Here is a 15,926-nt window from a genome sequence, read left to right on the forward strand (position 1 = left end):
CAATAGAAAGCGCCTTGAGGCAACTGTTGTTGTGATTAGGCGCTATATAAATAAAATTGAATTGAATTCAAATAAAAATGAATTTAAAAAAAAGTTTTAAAAGTGTACTTAGTTTTATTTGCTGTCAATTTGCCTAGAATGGAATATCAGATTAGAACAGCCTCTAAAATATAATATTTAATTTATTAAATAAATCAAATGATTTACAGAAAATAAAATTCAAAAACACTTTCATTTTCACTGTATCTGTATGGCTATAGAGGAGCTGTTATTATTTTGCCTGTTTGTCAGTGCTGGTACGAACCCCGTTGGTGCTGTGTTGATCCTTTTGCAGAGGTTTGAAGTTTCTTTCGATAAATCTGAGTCAGTTTGGGTCGATGCTCAGTGTATTTTTCCACAACAATCTTGGTGACGAGGATGAGATTTCTTGAGTGATTTTTGTTCTCTACTTTCATTTTGATTCCAGGAAACCTGCAGGTAGACTCAATGAGTCTGAAAGAGCGCTTATGTCTGAGCAAAGTATGGAGAAGGCGAGTGCGTGGCAACTGAGATCAGACAGAGTCACCGCTGAAATCTCAATTATTAAAGAATCCAGAGTGGAGAGCAGCTGAGACCAACTTGAATTTCAGATTTTATTGAGGGTTTTTAAGGGGCAAGTATGATTAAGAACTGTAAAGTTACCCGGCGTTTGGTAAGGGTGTCAGCCATTCAGAGAAGTTCTGTAAACCGACAAGCACCTGATCAAACTACAAGGGTGCGCCTTGAGAGGTTCAAAGGTTTATTTTTATTCTTTTCATTGTTGGTTGTGGACATCTTAACTGTATAAACAACACACTGATTATACAGTTAAAAGCCTATTTCAGCCACCTATTTCACGTTAGCGGTAAAAACCAGCGATATATTTCATCCAGCAATGCGTAAAAACATTGAATTATGCAAATAAGGGGGAAAAAGCAAAGCTTAAATCTTCAGACATCTTCAGACATACCTGTCTGTCCTTTGCAGTTGTTCTTGGAGGCTCTGCAGCCTGCTCTGGTATCTCTCTGATAGGGAGTGAAAGGCTTCGATCAGTGAGTCCTTCAGCTCTGGATAAGGGCAGTCTGAATTCAAAACCTCTTCTGGAATGTTCACCAAATTATCTGAAGCACTAGTGAGATATTTCTGTGAAGGACAATATGGCAATCCTTGAGGTTGCCTATAGACTTTTTATGTGCTTGATATATACAGTTTTACATAAAAGTTTGGGATAATCATATATTTTGACTGACATTTGAAATTAATACAAGCAAACACAACCCCTCAAGCAGGGGTTCAAAAATTAATGCTGTGGACGGGTGTTTGGAGAAAACAGGGAGAAGCATTTCCTAAAACAAACATCTTGCTAACTGTTAAGCATACTGAAAATATTCAGCTTTGTGTTCTAAATATCAACATGTTGGATGCATATCTCAGTAGTCAGTTATATAAGCAGAACTGTAAAGAGGTTACTGAAGAATAGAACGATGACCCAATAAACGTCTAACTTAGTTCAAAATAAATAAACAAAATATTCAGATGGAGCAAACTTTGGCATTCCCTGCATAATGAAATGTTAATTTCCTCTCACGACACACTGTAGCACTCACTTATTAAGGTGAAGAATATGCTATTATCGACAATGGAAATTTCTCTGCATAAAATAACAAACCTCCAGGCCAAGGCCTACAATCTCTCTCTCCAGGTCCAGATACTCTTCATCAAAGTTTGCAATAATGTCATCTTGTTGTGCTTTGACAAAGTTTATCTGTTGGTACAAGAATGAAAACATAAAAAATGTATTAAATACAGTGTTAGAAAACAAACATGCCAGTTTGACCTTTTGTTGTCAAGAAAAAACAAAATGGTAAAACAGAACTACAAATCTTGCTCTGGCTACCTTGGAAGTCCTCTGCCACAAACAACTCTCTCTCAAGATATTTATATATATTTTCTTTCGGTCATCTAAATTTATGAACTTCTGATAGACTGCTGCAATAATAGAAAATCACTAATTAGGCCTATTAAAACTGTAAGAGCCTAATTAAAAGGAGTAGTTAGATCTAAGGTAATGTTTAAGAAATATTAAGCTGTGAAGTGTTATTTGGAAGCAAAAAATACAAATATGATGTAGCTGATCCTGATCCTGATTGTATTAATATACTGTTATGACTTGTTATATTGGTAGACAATATCACCCAATGAACACCTACCTAGTGAACAACCAAACAATAAGGCATTTGAAAAGGAGAAGGAAATAGACATCAAATTCAAAGAGCTACCCATGCTCTGAATACTGACAAATGTTTTGTGAAAAGAGAGTTTATACATGTCTCCTATAAAAAACGAACTAAACACCAGGATTCAATAGCTCGTAGAACCACCTTTAGCAGCAACAATCTGAAGTAAATTAAAGTAATCCTTTTCTGTATGACTGCGTCGGTCTCTCGTGTCATTGTGAAGGAATTCTGGCTCACTCTTTTTTACAATGTTGATTCAGTTCCTTGAGGTTTGCAGTCATTTGTCATGCCACAGCATTTCAGTGGGGTTGAGAACTGGACTGCAATTTGACTGCGTGGGCCACTGCAGCGCCTTGACTCTTTTCTTTCTCAGCCATTCTGTTGGACATTTGCTGCTGTGCCTGGGATTATTGTTTTGTTCCATGACCAAATTTCAGCCAAGCTTTAGATGCCTTACATTTGACTCTAGTATACTTTGGTATGCAAAGGATTTTATCTTCAACCCGGTGACTGCAAGGTGCCAGGGTCCCATAGTTGCAAACCATGCGCTGAAATGCTGTGTTTGGTTTTCACTAAATGTGGCTCTGTGCATTATTGCCAAATATCTCCGCTGTGGTCTCATCTGTCTAAAGTACACTCTTCTACAAGTCTTGTGTTTTGTTCAGATGCAACTGTGTAAACCTAAGTTTGCTGCCAAGTTCTTTTTGGAAGAGAAGAAGAGGCTTTCCACTGGCAGCCTTCCAAACAGGACATACTTGTTCAGTCTAATTGTACTGTCATGAACTTTAATATTTAATATGCTAACAGAGACCTGTTAGCATGTTAGCAAGACCTGCTTCAGACTACCAAACTGCCAAAACTTCTGCATTTATAAAGGTGCTCACTTTTATCGATGACACCTGGCTGCTACTTACCCTCTTAATTCCTGTGGAAGCAGTCAGGGTAAACTAAGTTTTTCATAACACTGCATAAGTTTAAAAAAAAACAAAAAAACAAAACCCAGATAACTGTAAATATTTTTTTAAACATTTATCAGCCAACACCATCATTTTTGGTATGCAGGAAATGACTTGAGGACAGGAATGCTCAAATGTGCCATGAATTGAGATGGGCTATTGCATGTTGAAAATGCAAAGCCCTCCCAAAAATGTAAAAATATACAGTACATTATTGATATCAAGGTAGCAGTATTAGTAGAAACATTCAAAAAAGGAAGAGATCTTAGTGTTCCAGAACAGCACAAAAACACAGATACAATGAATAAAACCGATTAACTGTCTGATGGCTCTTATGCTTTTGTAAGGGATGAAGATAAGGAATGAATGAAAATGAATGTGTCTTACAATATAACTACACCCGTCACCCACATAAACAGCAGTAGTAAAATGGTTTTATAGATGCATGAATGCATATGTGGACGATTATAACGTTTATTTACTGAAAGTCAATTACAATTGTAATTGAGTTTGTTAAAAACATTATCTCTTTTAAGTTAAGAGAAAATAGTTTAAGCTTTAACCTATTAATATTCATTTTCAAATTATTATTCCTATTTTATTATTATTCAAACCACATCTAGAAATGCTAAAAGCAGTATTAACATTTTTAAAAGTTGTACACAAGCATAGTGTCGCCTACTGTGTGCTTTTCTATTTCTTTTTGTACCACCCAATTCTGTGCCAATTTTTTTAGTGTTGTTTTTAAACTCCTCACTTTCACTCCAGGATGAAAGCACAATTATACAGCATTCAGCTTCTCTTTTTTATTGTGAGGCAGAGAAAGGAAAAGTGGTGGAATAAGAGATTGGGAAAGGAAGACAAAATGTGTGTTTATCAGCAATCAGGTGGGTAAGGGCTATGGGCCAATAAGAGAATAGGAGGCCATGGGGGGGGGGGGGGGGGGGGGGGGGGGGAATACACTTCATTCCCAGTAAGGTGTTTCTGAGACCCGGCTAACTCCTTAATCTCACGATTCATCTCTAGACCCAGCAAAAGCCTCTCAGAGTCACAGACAGAATTTATGTCTTTAGGGTCCACAGATATCTAACAAACAACAGCTTCATGGACAGCATATACTGCTGGGCACAAGGTAAGATCACTGTGTGAAAGTAAGAGATTGTAAACTTCTGTGGAGGAGCTGGATGGGCTATTTTGGTCTGGTACCTGCAGAGAGTTTCCGCTGATTAGATTTGCTTTTGAAGACTTGAAGTGTATAGACAGGAAAAAATACTGCCACTTTTTTTCTTTTTTCCCCCAATCAAGGACATATGTTGCAAAACACTCTTTTATACATGTATATATATATGGCTGGTCTTTATCAAAATCACTAAGCCCTTATTCCATATCTCACAATACCTGTTGTATCACTTGTTCCCAGTTTGATGGATGTGCAGAGAGCTGCTGATGTTGTACTTCACCCAGTCTGAAGACCAGGTCATCCCTGAGCTGATAAATAGGCTGCACAGAGTTTATCCTGAATGCCTCAATTTCCCTCTCAAGAAACAGTTCTAAAACCCGAAAACACACAGGTATACACATTAGCAGTGCACTGCTTAAACAGCAAGGTGATGGTGACACAAATGCACATAAAAAATGTAGTTGTTTACCATATTCTTGAAGAGAGAAGATGGCACTGTCCGTTATATTGTTTGGCCTGATCTGCTTTATAAAATAATGGATGTCATTTTCAGCTTTCTCTCTGTTGGAGAGAACAAATGCATTCTATTAAATGCAAACATATCCATTAATTTAAATGACAAATAATGAACTCATTTTAAACCTAAGCATAAATGATATAATTATGCAAAATGGCCTGTTTCAGAATAAGAGACTTTATTTATTTATCTATTGATGCAAGCATCACTGTAATGCAGTACCTAATAAACATGGAGTTAATGTCAGCTTCCTAACGTTATGGAGTGCTCTGTAGCTTAATCTATAAAACTATATGACAACTTATTGATCTGAATTTGTACAAGCGGCCATGACCTGAAAGGTAGCTGCTAATTATACATAACGGTGTAAAAAGTATATATTTTACCCTTAAATGAGTAAAATAAAAAAGCATGTTCTTTGCATTTGGCTTACAACAATTCCACATTTAGAGATGGCCATAAGAAGGTGAAAACTTTTTTTCATCTATCTCACACACACACACAGAGTATTACAGACTTCGCTGGTGGACTTTCTCCAAAAGTTTGACAAAAGTTAGGGGTAGGATGTCTTGTTGCTGTGAGCAGCTTCATACTGAAATGACCCACAGAGAGAGCTACAATAATTATTTGTTTCTTGCTAACATGGTTGAGATGGTTGCAAAAAGGAACAAGTAACCATAGAGATATACTTTCCTGTTTGCTTGTTTGAATCCCAAGGTACTTTAACTAGATATGTGTGGAGAGAGATGCAAGCAGTGGCACATCCTTATGACTAGGCTCATTACTGAGGATAACGCTTGTGTACATCATTAACCTTGGGTGGCTCAGACATAGTCATTATGCAGCCAAACAAGCTGCACCCCAGAGCTAGTGCTGCCCTTCTCACTTCACAAGACATGACACTGCTGGGGCCCCCAGTCCCACACTTCTGCCTCAACCCACAGAGGAACACTTTTCCTCCATTTAGTATACCCCTCTGTCTCTGCATGGCTATAACCACCCACTTCTCTCTGTTAATTTAATGTCATGGAGTCAGAAAATCAGCTTAAATATCCTCTCTTCATTTTTTCTCGGACACATTTTTTGTTTCATCTTTTTTGTGTGTCCAGTTTATTCATTTATTTATTTTTTCATGCATGTTCCTGGCTAGGCATAATGGGGCTAAGTGGAATGGTTGCATGGTGTAATAGCAGATTCAGAAAACTGCAGCAGATAATGACAGGGAGTAATAGGGGGCTCTTACTCAGCCTTTTGCAGCCTGAGGCACTCTGTGCTCCACACCTGTCTGTGCTGCCGTAATATGGAGCTCTCCTTGGTTGCCTTGGCTGCACAGCGAGTCTTGTGAACCTATAAGATGGTTCACAAGGCAGTTAAATGCAAAGCAGGAATAAACAGTTTTCCTGGAAGCACAACATGCATTTGGCTGGAGTGCTTGCTTTTAAATGCACTTTAACTAGGAACATTTATTTCCGCCTACAATTAACTTCATCCGGAGAGATCTCTATGCGCAGTGCTTTAACGCATCAAATGTCTAGACCATTTTGAATGAAGCACAAAGCATATTGTGCACATAGTTTATACATACATCATAATGTTGCAAAGAATGTGAAATACGCAGTATTCTTATGGTTGAAAGCATTTAATCCATTTAAAGGCATGCTTCAGTTTTTATTAGCATTATTAAATCTTTGAGTGACTCATAATTCAGCTGGAACAGTGTCACTATTAATGCAAAAAAACAAAATAAACTGGAAAAAATTTGATGAAACACAAATGATACACATTAGGCATGTTAATAGGAGAAACGGGGGAGGTAGCAGTCTTAATCTGTCATCACTTGTGGGTTCCCCCCCATAAACCCTCTTTAAAGCACTCCGTTAGAGCACCTTTAGCATAGCAACGCATTGTCTTATCAGTGTTTTTTTTTCACAAAATATAATCTCACAAAACCAAAACATGGTTGCAAGTAATTTCCAGATGAGCAGTGAATAAAATGATTTGGGTATACATTCAAATGCTGTGTCTATGTGTTCAGAGGGGATTGCTGTTTTTGGATATGTTTTGCTAATGCTCATTTTATAGTAAGTCAATCTACAGTGCTCAGTTGGATTTTAGTGCAGCACTGAAATAAAAAAGGCCAAACTGCTGATATTCCATGCCTCTTCCAGGCAGTGTATTATAGGTCATTTTAATTTGCACTGGCTGTCTAATAACTCATTTGGACTGCAAAAACTGTGCCTGGAGCAAAAATTACATCACCTCATTTGTAGTCTCACTCTGCCAAATAAAACTAATCCATTAATATCTACTCTTATTAGCATTATAATAGCCATTAAATTGGTTAGCTTCCCAATCAGTTTTTAGGTAAAGGCACTTAAAACATTTTAGTGAACATTATTGTTTGCTTAAACCTAACCAAAGGAAAATTGAGGTCTTTAATTCTCATATTTAAAGTTTTTCTCACACCACATTATACATTTTCATGCATTTAACAACATTTCCTTCCATTTAATTCTTAACCCATACCAATCTTATTTTTATGCCTCTGTTAAACAAAATGTATGGCATTTTAAAAATCGCTGACATAACACTTCCTGGCTTCCAGACGGAAAATGTAAAAAAATGTATAAAATATTCAAAGGTCTGCCTGGATTACATGCCACCTTGCAAGACCCATACGAAATACCTGGATAAAAAAAATTGAAAATGGTTATTTGCAAGTCAGAAGACCATAATACTGTCGGAAAATCAACTCTGTACTTGACCTAGAATATTCTGTGTAAATCCATGGCTCACCCTTCATACATTTCTCACGTTTCCATAGATCTTTCCACAATAGGCTCCTTGACTTGTCATAAAAGAAAAAAGATTTTATGTTACTAATAACATAAAAGAGGATTTTCTTCTAACTCTGGTTCATTCTTTCTCTACTTTTTGTGAAACAAACATGTAGTAGTTCTTCATGTGCAATGAAAAGTTGCACTACTTCAAGAAAAAAAATGAGGCCATTTTCAATTTGAAAGCAGCAACACATTTCTAAAAAAGTTGGGCCAGAGCCATGTTTAGCGATCTCCTCTTTGTGTAACAACAGTATGTAAACATCTGAGGAGACCAGCTGCTGGACTTCTGGGAGAGGAATGTTGTTCCATTCTTGTCTGACGTAGGATTCTTGCTGCTCAACAGTTCTATATCTGCTTTGTCATATTTTTCATTTAATGATGTGCCAAATGATTTTAATTGGTGAAAGTTCTGGACTGCAGACAGGCCTGTTCAGCACCCTGACTCTTCTGCTACGAAGTAATGCTCTTGTAATAGATGTTGGATTGATGTGCCCCATATCATCAGGAACTGAGAGCTGATAACAAGCTGGATGATCCCTCTCTTTAGTCCAGAGGATGAAGGATGTTTTTGAAAAGCATTTCATATTTAGATTTGTCTGACCACAGAGCAGTTTAACACTTAATTCAGTCCATTTCAAATAAGCTTTAGGCCAGAGAAGACACTGCCCTGTCTGAATCATGTTACACATGGCTTGTTCTTTGCATCACAGAGTTTTAACGTGTCTTTGTGGATGACATGCTGAACTGCATTCACAGGCAGTGATTTCTATTCCTTTGCCCATGCAGAGACTTCCATGGTAGAATCATGGCTGTTTTTAATGCAGCGATGCACGTCACAGGCATCCAGTATTAATCTTCAACCTAGTCACTTGTGTACAGAGATTTGTTCTCTGAATCTTTCGGTAATACTATGTACTGTAGATGACAAGCTGTTTACATTTTATGGAATTCTTCCACAATTAGTAGACACAATTTTTTTTTCCCAGATTGGTGAACTTCAACCCATCTTTACTTCTGAGAAACTTTGACTCTCTAAGATCTCTTTTTATCCTCTGACCTGTTACTGACCTGTTGCCAAGTAACCTAATATTTTTCATGAAATACTAAAATGTCATATTTTCTATCTTCTGTTATTATTCTGTTTTATGTGATTTATAAATCATTCCATTCTGTTTTTATTTATATTTTACACAGTGTCTTAAATTCTCTATAATAGGGTTTGTATATTCAGCTCGTAGACATCCACATGAACAATGTAAAAATAGTTGTATGAGGACATTTAATTTCCTTTCATACACAATGAGTCTTTTTCAGTTTGAAGGATTTAAACTTAAACCACAGGTATTGTTATAAGCCATGTCTCATTCTTTTTTCAACTTCTCCCTTCAGGTGTTGCCACCCTATCCTCTGCATCACACCAATTATCTGCGTGTCCTTTCTCACTACATCCATTAACCTTCGCTTTTTCCTAATACATGCACTATCACTCTTCTACCCATGGCCAAACCATCTCAACCTTGCCCATTTTACTTTGTCTCCAAATCAGCTCCATCCTGAGCAGTCCCTCTGATATACCCTTTCCTTATGCATTTTTCATTCTTTATTGCTCCTTTTAATACATTTTGAAATACAAATCATCAATGAAATGTCATACATGAGTAAAGGATCAATAACTTTGCAATCACACAAATGGGATTCTCCCGCAATATTGGAGACATGGAATCTGTCAGTTATGCATTTTCTTATAATATAATGTGTTTCAGCAAAAACACGTAAACATTAATATAGGTGAATCAGTAGGGAAAATGTAGCAATATTATGCCCATTTGTTGGATGTCTACCTGTAATCAAAACAGTACTGAAAAAAATATGTTTCCCACTCCGTTTTTTAGTGTTTACATACACACATATCTGTATATTGGGTAACACAGTGCACAGAGTGTAGTATAGAGCTGCCAAGTGTTTACTGTCTACTAATGCTGCCAGTCCATTTATAGAAAGCAAAAATGATCCCATGCTTGAGGCTACTCATGGTAATTTATTTACCCCTATCACATCACCAATATGAGATGTTCAAAAAGCCTGCTTTTTCAGGAGGGCCAATATGAACATAGCCTCTCTTATCTAAGTTATCCAGAGCACAGGGTTGAAGAAGCCATGGGCTATCACGATGATGCTAGAAGGCTTCTGACACAATTTACTAATTAAAACAACACAGGTCTAACAGCCTAATCTCCAGTGCCCCTAGCATTAACTTTTTGATCAGCTCATAATCATGTGACTATGAACTTCAAACAGTGTGGTGGGAAAAACCACAGGAAGCCAAATGAATATTCACAGAAATGCCATTCTGTATGGCAGTGATATTACTGCTCTCTTTCATGTTGTTGGACAAACTACAAGAATTATGCAATGTCTATTTTATGCTAAATGAAATCCTTTTACAGCGTGTGGCATATATGAAAGAGTGGGAAAAGGTAAACACACACACATGCACGCACACAGATATTGCACTTTTTACTACTACTGAGGACATGCTATTTAGTTAACACTTCCTTTGATGTATAATGAGTGGTTTTATTCCACATACTCCTTTATTTGCTGCTGAATCAACGTGTTATTAAATGCAACAGGACTTTATTTTAGGAAAACACAGCTTTTTTTATTAGCACAAGGATTATAGTGCTAAGAAAAGGTTACCTTTTGTCCAATTAGATCAGTCTCCTGGCGTTTGGCATCAACAATCGCTAGTAGTCTTTTATATTCTGCCGGCTTGTATTTTGAGCTGCCAAGACCATTTTTCATTCGCACTGTCAGTTTTTCTGCATGGATGAAAACAGATGATATGGATGAATTAGGATCACTGGAATTCTTGAAAATCTCATCACTTTTAATGTCTGAAGTAAAAACTTTATGCTGACTTCAGCAAAAAAAAAGGTTAGACAGAGGAGCAGCACCAGTTAAGCTCTAATGGATTGTATGTGTAATAAAGAAATGATTGCACAGGAGGAGGGGGATAGCAGAGACAAACTGTGTCAGACGTTTTTTTTCAGTGCTTCGGCTTGACTCAAGGAAGCAGGTGGATAAACACAAGCTGTGCCTGTGACAAAAACAACAGACTTGAAAGGCACCTGGAGAATTCGACATGAGGGCTTCAGGTCAAACCGGTTCAACAGTTCAGTAGACCACTATGTCAGAAGCCAGAATATTCCAGCCATTTTTCACTCACTTACCAACATCTTCCGTTTTAATGCTCGTTATGAATGTTTGTAGATCCTTTCCACTCATCACTGTGGAGCTTTATCTTCATGCACCAGAGTACCTTCAAAATAAATACATTAATTATTGCGCTGCAAACACATGCACAGCTTTGTTGCCTACAAAAAAAAAAGTTTGGTGTGACATTGTTTAAAATGCTAGTTAACATCAACAAGTTTTAGTGTACTGCAGCCAGTGTGTGTGTGATATACTGCTGGAATGTTTTTTTTTTTTCTTTTTTGCCTTTGTTTTGGATTAAGCTTGGAAAGATTTTCGCACAGGATTCATCTCCTTTCAAATGCATGGTGTGTGAAGAGATGGGATGAACTATGCAGGAATTAATTTTTTTATGATAGGAGGGAAAACAGATGCGCTGTTCTGAATCCTTTTCTATTTTTTGCCCATGTCTCCATTACATATAGACTTAAATACCAATTTTAAGGACAGAAAAATTATTATTTTTTCCATTTCAACACCAAATGGCAAGCCAAGGTTAGGATTCAAGACATAGGTCATTCTAGAAATGTCAATTTTTCTGTCCCTGGCTTTTACTACACTTAAAAACCACTTTATTTACAATTTATTTCCATGTTAAATTTGAATATTTTTTCCTTCCTCATCCATTAAATTCACAATATCTGTTTTTTTAATTAAATTATATAGAAGAACAGGCACCACCACAGCGTTTGTCCCCACAGTGGAGTATGGTGGGTAAAGGCTGTGTTTTTTTTTGTTATATGTTTTGCATATAAGTTTTTGCATCAAATCAATCAGATATGTTAAAAATATGATGACTGTGACAAAATGAAGCAAAATGTGAAATAAATATTGTAAGATATATAAAGACAGTCATGGTCCCTTAAAACTGTGTCACTGGTGTTATGAGAAACGTTTATTATTTTGAAACAAAACATCCCAACAATGACATCACTTGACTTACTATCACAGATTTCCTGAAGCACTATAAAGAAATGGTCATGATGAGACCAGTGTCTCTTTTCATTTATCAGATTTTTTTCTGTTTTATCTTGTAATTTCATAAGAAGCTTTTAGTTGAAGTCACTAATACGACACAGTTAGGAAATTGTTAAAGAAAAACAAAAACAAAACAACAGAATATAAATAGATTAAATGACATAATTTGGTGAGTATAAGATGACTGACATCATGTGTGCGCATAGTAAAGCGCTATATAAATACAGGCCATTTACCATTTACCATGTGGTTTGATGCTTGCAGCATCTATTTTGTAAAAAGCATTTTCCATGAAAACTGTCACTGCTGTTACCTTCCTTATGGGTAACATTAGACCCCTGAGATAATAATTTTACATCCACTGAAATTTGGTACAGGTACAGGTTAAGATATAAAGAATGGCATTGTCACTCGTTTTAAGTGTTCTTTATATGCTTTCATTTGATTTTATTGCTAATAAATGGCTTTGCAAATATCATACATTGACGCTTTGAACAAACGCTTTGAAATAATAAAATATTATCTTATGATTTTTGCATTATCATTGCATTATTCTAAATAATAATTAATAGAAGCCCCCCAAATTTGCATAATGAGTAAGATAACACCAGTGACGAAAAGGTGGCACGTGGGGTAAATGTACAAAAGAAATGTTTTTTTTAAAAAATCATTAGGTTGTCTTTTTTTTTTTTTTGCTGTTAAAACTATGGCCATACAACTAACCTAAATATTTTCCAAGCCAAGCTCTGTTAATTTACTTTACCGACTTTTACCAATTGTTATATTACTTAATTAAACTAGAAAACGCTTAACTTTATCATTGTCATAGCTGCTACTGCTATAGTTTAGCGACAGTACTTAGGTAGAACTTATGCTCAACCTCACAAAAAAAACACATAAAAAAAACAAGTGAACCAAAGGTTTCCTACAAGACCAAGCTCAAACTACACCTACAATAAAGTTACACACAACAATCAGCGATTATTTGCGTTGTAAACTAAGTATATATACCCGACGAGCCACCTAGCTTACCTTGTTCTCTCCCTTCTATAGTGTATGGGTTGACAAAACAGGTAACCAAGGTAACTATCATCTTCTCAGTCATTGGTTAATTTAACAACGCGTACCTCTTCGGGAACGCCCCCGTATTCGCTTTGCAACCAATCAGGAGTGCACATCGGTTTCCCACATTCCCGCTGACGTCATGCACGCTCGCATTGCCTGGGACTGCTGTTGGAGGCGAGGAGCAGCCGAGGGGTCGTCTTCTTCACTCGAGTGTGGACGCGAGTTTCATTCTTCCACATGCATGGGACTAAAAGGCAGGACTTTACAGATGAAGTTACACGTTCCAATGTAGATCCAAGCCGCAGCTCAGCCAGCACAACTACAATCCTCCCAAGGTATGGAAATGTTTCTCTTTTCTTTTCTTTGCAAACTGCTAAATAATTGGAGCGAAAACGCAGGGAGAAATGAAAGCATCTGTGCGCAGAGCAGGCAGGAGGGTATGGGCTGCTTTCTTGAAGTCGGAAAGTGAAAAGAGAGTGGTTGCTTTTTTTTTCAGTCTGTGCATGCGGCATAAGACAAGCTTCTTTTGGCTTCCTCTCAGCGGGGAAGAATCTAATACTACCCTAATCTGTTTCTTGTGACCAAATCATCGCAAACAACGCACACCTTTGAGGGACCTTCACGCGCTGTTTTTGATGCCATGCCTAACCGTTGGGGTGAAAACTTGGCCGGCTAATGTAAATGCACGGAAACTGCTCCGGGGTTAGTTTTCCTCTTGTAGAAAAACTCACTTTAGTGTGGCAATGCCCTTGAAAACGTGTTGCTAAGTAGTGCAGGAAAAGGCAGGTGAGCTTAGAGTGTGGGAATCTTTGGAATGCGAGGTCGCCAAGGGGCGGAGATCCAAACTCTGCTCCTATTAGATTGGCGTACCTTTTACCCTCAGGTTGAACTAGCTACGTTCAAGCTACGCCATATTTAATGACTTCTATTTTGCATTTTAACGAGGGTAGTTTATTTTTTAACGGTAACCGTGACTCTACGTTGTCATCGTTTTGCACCGTGCAAGATCAACCTATCTTTGTGGCAGGGGTAGTCTGAAACAGTAATTCAGACCGGGGATTTGATTCATTCCCAGGCCACCTTGTTCATGCGATCCTCACCAAACTGCTGTCTTTGAAGGCTTTTTACTGGTTACAAACTGAGTGCTTGCTCTTTAGGGTATCATATGGGCAGTGGTAGAAGGAATACTCAGGTACTGTTACAAATGTGCCTCTACTGCAAAGTGTATCTTTAGGTGTTACAAAAACACTTTAAAGTGTTCTTGTCAAAAACAACTCTTTGTATTAGTTTTTAACGGCTTATATTTGTCTTCTTTATCAGTAGCATTTATTCATAAGGGAAAACCACCATATTCACAACAGTCTCATAAAATCACGTCAGTCAAACAAATGACTCGGGATATAATTTATAATTAAGATAACAAAATAAAAAATTGGCAGAATCAAATATATAAGCTCTATGTTTCTATTTCCAAAGAAATCACATCATGAAGTGATTACTTTGTTATTAAAAAGGAAATCTGTAGCCAATACTATACAAGCATAACAGACACAAGTATGCACTTAAGAAGTGCATGAGAATATATAAGCTACGTGTGTTTGCTTGTTTGTCTTTCTGTCTGTCTTTGTACACAAAATGAAAAAAGGAGAGGGAAACCAGTGAGTGCAGACCCACAGAGGTGGGGGTGAAACCGTGTAGGTGTAAATGTAAGCAGACAAAGGGTTTTAGAGTTGAAGGCGGGAAAACTCTGGATTCCCAGAATCTTTAAAATGAAGCTTTTGTGCCAACTTTGCCAAGGTCGAAATACTCAAGCTGGGATGTGCCGCACATTAGTGAAAAGAGAAATGAGTGATTCTAATGTGAAACAGCAATGAGTGGCTGCACTAAGAAATGATGAGGATTTTAGAGAGTCTGTGAAGCAGATGAATAGTAAAGGGAAAAAAAGAAAAACACATTTACTTTTATATATATATATATATATTCTATTTTTAATTGTTCTTAATTGTCATAGCTTGCTTTTGAAAGTACCTGCGTGCACAGTCCAAAACATGGACATTAGGTTAATGGCAGTTTCTAAATTGTCTCTCTGTGTTAGCCCTGTGATGGACTGGTGACCTGTACGTGGTCTACCCCACTTCTCAGCCTATGACAGCTGGCATCAGCTCCAGCTCTTCCCCCAACTCTGAATTGCACAAGTGGTTAAAATGGATGGACAAGTACCCCCACAGATGACTTGCGGGAGTAGTTGCAATTCACTAGCACCATCACTGGTTATGGCTATGTAGACTTAAAACTTACCAGAGCAGTTTTCTCACATGGCAGGCAACCTGAATGTTTTGCCTGGGGACATCAATTCAGAAGCAAAATGTAGGGTTAGCTAAATGTTGACATGATTATCTTTACTAATAGCCAGTCACTCACAAGTCAAGCTAAATGCACTAAAATTGACAGTTACCTTAGATAATGCCTTTGTTCGTCTAAACTGTTAGATTCCTTCCCACAGTAATCGACTTTTTTTTAAACAATGCGTTGGATCCTGCAAGGAAACTCCCTGCAATAGTGTGCTGAATTAGTAGAGGTGGGACTCACCTGGCTCCCCATGATATGATATTATCACAATACTTCACTCATGATACAAGGTCATTTTTTCCAACTGCAAATTATGTCCTTAAAATTAAGCTTTGTCAGCATCTGCATCTGTTTTATCCAGTAAGATAAAGTTATCTCACTTAAGTTATTATGGTGCAAAATGAAACTGTAAAGCATAAACAATACTGTCACTTTATCTGCCATAAATGTTGCCATCTGTGATTGAATGGAGCCTAGTTCTCACATAAATGCAGTCTGTTTCTGATACAACAATTAAATATGATAAATCAC

General features: G+C 37.2%; 2 protein-coding genes across 5 annotated transcripts in view; one reads left to right on the forward strand and one right to left on the reverse strand.

The window, feature by feature from the left end:
* LOC308410334 (coiled-coil domain-containing protein 148-like) overlaps positions 1-13,212 on the reverse strand; it is a 30,826-nt gene extending 17,614 nt beyond the window's left edge. The window contains exons 1-8 of one of the 3 annotated variants that reach the window (XM_080903594.1): positions 13,109-13,212; positions 10,982-11,070; positions 10,449-10,570; positions 6,152-6,255; positions 4,861-4,952; positions 4,610-4,761; positions 1,688-1,783; positions 989-1,161 (exon numbers count right to left, since the gene is read on the reverse strand). In XM_080903594.1, the coding sequence (XP_080759720.1) occupies positions 989-1,161; positions 1,688-1,783; positions 4,610-4,761; positions 4,861-4,952; positions 6,152-6,255; positions 10,449-10,570; positions 10,982-11,036 (794 nt within the window). In that variant the 5' untranslated portion in view covers positions 11,037-11,070; positions 13,109-13,212. Of the gene's footprint in view, positions 1-988; positions 1,162-1,687; positions 1,784-4,609; positions 4,762-4,860; positions 4,953-6,151; positions 6,256-10,448; positions 10,571-10,981; positions 11,071-13,013; positions 13,053-13,108 lie in introns of those variants that run through there. The other 2 variants (XM_080903593.1, XM_080903595.1) reach the window with 2 other exon arrangements.
* Positions 13,213-13,225: 13 nt separating this feature from the next.
* Positions 13,226-15,926, forward strand: part of LOC308410333 (plakophilin-4-like) — a 93,828-nt gene continuing 91,127 nt past the window's right edge. Inside the window, exon 1 of one of the 2 annotated variants that reach the window (XM_080903591.1) lies at positions 13,226-13,381. The gene's annotated coding sequence lies outside the window, so the exon portion shown is untranslated. The remainder of the gene's footprint in view (positions 13,382-15,926) is intronic. The other variant, XM_080903592.1, reaches the window with a different exon arrangement.

The sequence above is a fragment of the Rhamphochromis sp. 'chilingali' genome, assembly GCF_963969265.1.
Source record: "Rhamphochromis sp. 'chilingali' genome assembly, chromosome: 14".
Classification (NCBI taxonomy): domain Eukaryota; kingdom Metazoa; phylum Chordata; class Actinopteri; order Cichliformes; family Cichlidae; genus Rhamphochromis; species Rhamphochromis sp. 'chilingali'.